Raw genomic sequence first — 6,000 nt, 5'->3', positions numbered from 1 at the left:
AATAACAAAAAAAAAAAAAAAAAAAAAAAAAAAAGGAAACGCGTTGCAAAAGTCAAAAATGGAGATCTCCCCGTTCGGTCACGCAGCGATGTACTTTACAGAGGAGAGATCTCCCTATTCGGTTGGCTAAGTGTGAATGATAATTTTTCATCTTCATGATTGTTTAAATTAGAATGATTTCAATCATTTTTTAATATGCTACCGGCAGTATGATTTTGAATGACTTTTTCCTACGGATGGTTCTAATTTCCAAGATATTCATAAGAAACTGTCACTACTTCATTTCGCTTCGGTAACTGTGTACGCGTTGATATCGGTTGCCTGCTACACAGCGGTTTGCCTGCGTAATATGTAACATGATTATACATTATACATATCTGTCAGTTTCATGTACGTTTCAATTTGCAAACGCAGAGAGTAAACTGCTCGTAAAAAAATTTGACAAGATGATTTCTGTAGACGATACGCTTGCATACGAAGCGCGTGTCACGTAAAAAACAACTCTCGTGGTGATATATATAAAAACTTTATTTCTCAGGAGTCGAAGGCTCTTGAGTACCAATATTACAATGCTCCAGTATCGGCTTATGATTCAGACTGGCTCGGCCGTCATTATTCGTAGTCTAAATACTAAGCAGGAACAATGAAAATGATGGAGGGGATATTGTTCTTGGAAGTTCCTTATCAGGGTTGCGAGGTGTTAACTGACCGGATGATATCTAGAGGTGTCAACCGTCCGGAGGATATTTAGAGTTATCAACTATCCTGAGAATATTTAGAGTAGAGGTATCAACTGTCCGGAAAATATTTAGAGGTGGTTGCCTAAGGTGACGTCAGGGTAAAAGAATTTGGGGTTACACGCGCATCAGCTTGGTGACATGAGCTCGGACACTGCTTGTCAATTTTTAATCGTTGAGACTACTTCAAGATCCAAGGCTGCAGTTATATGTATAGGAAAAAATCGTTGAAAGTGTTGACCTTGTAACATATTAAAAAATCATCGAAAATGAAAAAAGTGGCTTTCCTACAAATTCATATCGATGTATAAAGTTCTTCTGGGCACCTAAAAAATTTAATAAATTAAATAATATTGAAGTTTACACGCATAATTATAAACATTGTAAGCTTACCTCTAGAAGTATACTATGGTATCTCTATTCGAAGAATATTACAATGGAACTGTTATTTCAAGATCGGAATAAAATAATTGATAAACGTCTCATAAATATACAATTATCGAGATAACGAATTGTAATATCCAGTGGGCGAACGTCTGTTGTGTTTTATCAGTATTGAAATTAGTTTCAGCAATTTCTTTAAATAAGTTTTAAGCATTTCTAACAAATATTGTCATAAACAAGAAATATTCATATCTTAGGAAGGAATACTTTTTGTCAATTTTTGGATCTGTGTGTATATTGTATAATTTTTTTTTTTTTTTTTTTCATTTTTATAGAGGATAAAATGTGATAGAATTTGACCACCTATTTATAAAGCACCCTGTATAGAAAGTCTATATCTATATGCATACATTTAAATTATACAACAATGAATAGAATTTTTTTAAAACAGAATATTGTACACAATATTGAGTTAATGACTACAAGATTAATATTCGTCTACTATATAATATTCTTAATACTTAATACTTCTTAATACAAAAATTAATACTTTGAACAAAAATTGGACGAAATTTTTTTTCAGCCGAATATCAGAGGAAATTAGTGAAGCCAAGAAAAAGCTTCTAAGAATGTTTAAAGAAATTACGCCGGCCATGTTCAATTGGCATAGCCAACACAGTGGTTACACATGTAACAAATAAGATTGCATTTCTTATTGCAAAATTACTGCTATACTTACATATAAATATATGTATTTGTCTCACGATTTAACAGAGAATTGCCATTTTCTTTTGTCAATAGAATCGCATCAAAGTTTCAGTATCCATGTCGACACTATTGTTCATAATAATATTGTGAAAATTACAAACTATACAAACTGTCTGGTGCATTTTTGTGTGTTATTTCCTGAATAGAGAAGTACTTATCGTAAATAAAAACCAATAAACTAAATAGTACACTTGAGGCTTGAAAGTACACTTCAAGTCAAGAGTAAAAACAAGTTTACATTAGTAACGTATTCCAAATTACTCGAAGTCAAGCGACCTAATTAATAAAAGAAGCATGATAGTAGGAATTCAAAAGAATATCTCAAATCGAGTAAACGATAATGAGATATGGAAATAAACAGGTTTTGAGATTAAATTAATGTAAACGAAGCGTTAGATATCATATAATTTATTGCTAGATTCAGTATGCGCAGCATTTAAGATTATCGTAGAATTTCTAACATTTCTATTCTATTTGAGCATTCTACCATAGCCAATTTTTAAAGTTATGCTAACGATGACTAGAACAAAATTTTCGAAAGGTTATCTTGAAACGCGTTTCTATGTCTTCATAAAAGATTCTGACGAGGAACACCAATCAATATTATGTTATATTAAATTTAATAAAAATTCATATTAAATTCCGAACCGAAGCTCGTCGATTGTTTTTCATAAAAGTAGTCCTGCTCCTGAACTAATTATGAATAACGTTTTTTTTAAATATCTCCTTGAGCTTTTTAGTGCATTCTTTCAAATTATATAAAAGAACCACATGATTATATCTATAAAACCACATGATAATCAATTGAATAGCGTTTCTCGTGAGAAGGTATTTTCATAAAATGTCACTGAAAAGCGTTCTTGGAGAAAGATTTCAAAAATGTCATTTTAATTAGCCTTAAGCTTGTCGTTAGCATAATCTTTTTTTCCGACATTCTTCGTACGTTTGCCAGACAAATAACTATTCTTAAAGAATATAGAGAAGAGAATGAAATAGCTGATGTACATCAGCATACCAAGCTTGGCGTTGTAAAGCTGCACGTGGCAATCATCTTGTCCACTTGCTACGTAATAGTGACTCATAGCAGTTACAGCGCAACCGGCAACCATTTGTACCAGTTGTAACGTAGTGATAAGCATGGCAACCCATTTTGGTGGGCTGAATTGCATTGCTTTTAAAGCATAATAAGAGTACATCCATGAATGGACGAAGTAATTCATTACGGTATACCATCTGCCTGTTGCTGTAGTTTCTATATAACATAACCACGAATAAAGAAGAACTGTTGTGTGATGGTACCAGTGTAGAAAAATTAATGGTTGTTTTCGTAACACGATAAATATTGTATCTCCGAGCTCAGCAATTTTTGATAGGATAAATAAGAATGTCCAAAAACCAGAAACGTGGTCTTGTGTAAGGTAGCTGGAAAAAATAATAATATATGTAATTACGTTTTTAGTATTTTAGAAATATTGTTGTTATATAAAATAATATTATGTGTTATATGTCTCAAAATTTATATAAATATTATCAGACTATACCATAGACAAATACCCAACATTTAGTTTTTAATATAGTAGAGATATAGAATATTTATATAAGATAAATCTAATAAGATAATATTAATAAGAGTATCTAATAAGATAATAGTAATAAGATAAATCTAATAAAAAGAAATAAACTGATAAAATGAATTGAAAATAAACAATTTTTATTTGAATAATATATTTAAGACATAAATATACAAAATTATTTCTTAATTTGAAACTTGTTATTCATCTGAAAATATTTTAAAAATTAAAATGGGAAAATGAAATTACCTAGGTGAACAAATACTATAGTAAAATCCATGATGCCTTAATGTATGAAACATTTCTGGTGCTGTCCTAAGAAATCCCATAATAGAGAATAACGCAAGCATTGCGCTCCATAAAGCAAGTTTGCTTCTCAAGTTAAACTTTGGTCTATTTGACATGTAATGTTTCCCACCAAAGATTAGGACGACGTAGATCCCACAGTATAAGAAACAATTTGGGTAATGGCTTCTGCTCCATGTTAGAGAATTTGTGTAAGAGTAAGTTTTTTCAAAGTTGAAAACATATGAGTAATTAGGTATAGTAAGCTGCATATAATCAGCGTTGCCCATCTTGGGATATCTGTTTTCTATCTTCTGACTATAGAGAAGATATTGTCTTTCACCTCTGTTACAGGTCAGCTGAAAAGAAAGAAAGATAATTGATGATATTTCTGTTAAATATTATTATAAAGTATCAATAAGTATAATAAGTATTTTCATTTTGATTTTCCACAATGACTTTTTGGAAACAATATTTCTACATCGTTTCTCAAGTTTCCTCGAATCATTAGTTATCTTAGAATTATATTATTATCCTTTCCTATTCTGGTTTTATATTCATCAGCTTCTTCTAGTTGTAGTATATTGTTACTTAGCATATACTTTCTCCCTTTGACTACTTTTCTCATTTTTTTATTCTACAGATGCAAGTTCATTTATAATAATACTTCAGTTGAATTGTTTATTTGAAAAATTAATTTGTTTAATAGAATTGTTGCATTAAGATCTTAAATATATAGAACTTATGGTTTTCCCTGTATTTGAAATATTTAATGGCATCAGGAATGGTATCAGGAATTGTTGCTTTATATATTATTGTATCATTTTTTACTGGTTAGTCTCTGCCCTCTGTAATCAGTTTCCATCAATTTTAAATTCAATCTTTTCCTTGTCATTACCACGTGTTCTTAGTGAAACTAACCTCATTTCGCTTTCGCCTTTAACAATTTTTATTCGTGTAGAACCATCATTAAAATGTAGCGACAAGTGAACAAATTATGGAACTTTTTGTTTGCTACTAAGCTTATATTTACTAAACTATATTAATAAATAATATTCATGCACACGTGCATATTGATCTTTCCACCTTACTATCGAAATAAATTGACAATCATTAAGATAACAGAATAATAAATCAATTCTTATACAACTGTAAATATTTAAACGAAATATTGTTATTAGCTGAAAAAGATTAGTAAGTTTCCGCTTCATATAAGAGTAAAGGGTGATATTTGAGAAATGACATTTTCAAATAAATGTCAATGTCAAATAAATATTAATAAATTTTTGTTAAACAGAAAATACAGAAAAACTTAAACCTAGATTTAAAAAAGCTGTTTTTCAAAAAATAATAACCTATCTTAAAAATGTTAGAAAATAACGCATTCGGTATTTTCCTGTCATTATGTATATCTACGTGTCCTTATTGATTATCTCTTTACAACGTTATATTGTTTTATATTTTTCAATTTTGTGAAAGAACATATTATAATTGTTGAATATTTTTGTTAGAGCTTCTTATCTTACAATAGTCTAATATTTTTAACCAAAACGTCTTTGAAATATCATACGTATTATATAATAACTGAATTATACAAGTCGTACGTCCTTTATAACAATTTATTACTTACTGATTGAATTTTAATTTTTTGATATGATGTTTTACAGCATTCGGCTCACGAGGAGACGTATGTATCACTGGAATCCTTTCACTTTTTGCAGGATGTTGATTTTGATATGAACTTGGAACCGTACTTACCTATCTTGCATTCCTAAGCCATCCCTTTCAGGGGTGTCTCAAGTCACGTGCGTTTTAACCCCTAATCATTTCTGAAGCCACAGCTTCTTTACTTGTATTTAATTTGTATTTACTATTTTACTTGTATTTAAATAAAACGACTTGAAGAGGGTCCGTGCAAGGAAGCAAGACAAATTATTTATTTGTGATTTATTTACTTAGAAAAATAACTGATAATTTACGTCATAGGAAAACCTGTATGAAACCATATTATCCATTTCTATATACATATGCCCTTCAATTAAAAAATACAATTCGTCTTCTTATTGAATAAATGATGTCAAATTTTGGACCACATTTGTGCATCAAAGTAGTGTGACGCGTATTCAACTATCGTACTATTGAAAGGAGTTCTACCTACCTAGCAGGAGTGGTGAGGAGGAAGAAAGTGATTCCGCTTATTTTACTAATTGTCTCACGTAGATATCACGCACATGCTGACCGTGACATGTGCTATC

The 6,000-nt window shown here is 30.4% G+C and overlaps 1 protein-coding gene across 2 annotated transcripts; it reads right to left on the bottom strand.

The window, feature by feature from the left end:
* Positions 1–2,281: 2,281 nt before the first annotated feature.
* Positions 2,282–5,641, bottom strand: LOC100649395 (elongation of very long chain fatty acids protein 6). 2 transcript variants are annotated; one of them, XM_048413001.1, is made up of 3 exons: positions 5,504–5,641; positions 3,710–4,104; positions 2,282–3,311 (listed from the first exon to the last, which is right to left on the bottom strand). In XM_048413001.1, exons 2-3 carry the CDS (start codon positions 4,033–4,035, stop codon positions 2,777–2,779), a joined length of 861 nt encoding a protein of 286 aa, XP_048268958.1. In that variant the 5' UTR covers positions 4,036–4,104; positions 5,504–5,641; the 3' UTR covers positions 2,282–2,776. The 2 variants fall into 2 exon arrangements, with proteins under 2 accessions (XP_048268958.1, XP_003401771.1); XM_003401723.4 differs by having other exon boundaries at positions 5,376–5,530.
* Positions 5,642–6,000: the final 359 nt, after the last annotated feature.

This window comes from Bombus terrestris, chromosome 16 (assembly GCF_910591885.1).
Source record: "Bombus terrestris chromosome 16, iyBomTerr1.2, whole genome shotgun sequence".
Taxonomy (NCBI): Eukaryota; Metazoa; Arthropoda; class Insecta; order Hymenoptera; family Apidae; genus Bombus; species Bombus terrestris.
Note: the sequence above shows the minus strand (reverse complement) of the source record. Positions and strands in the feature narration are given on the sequence as shown.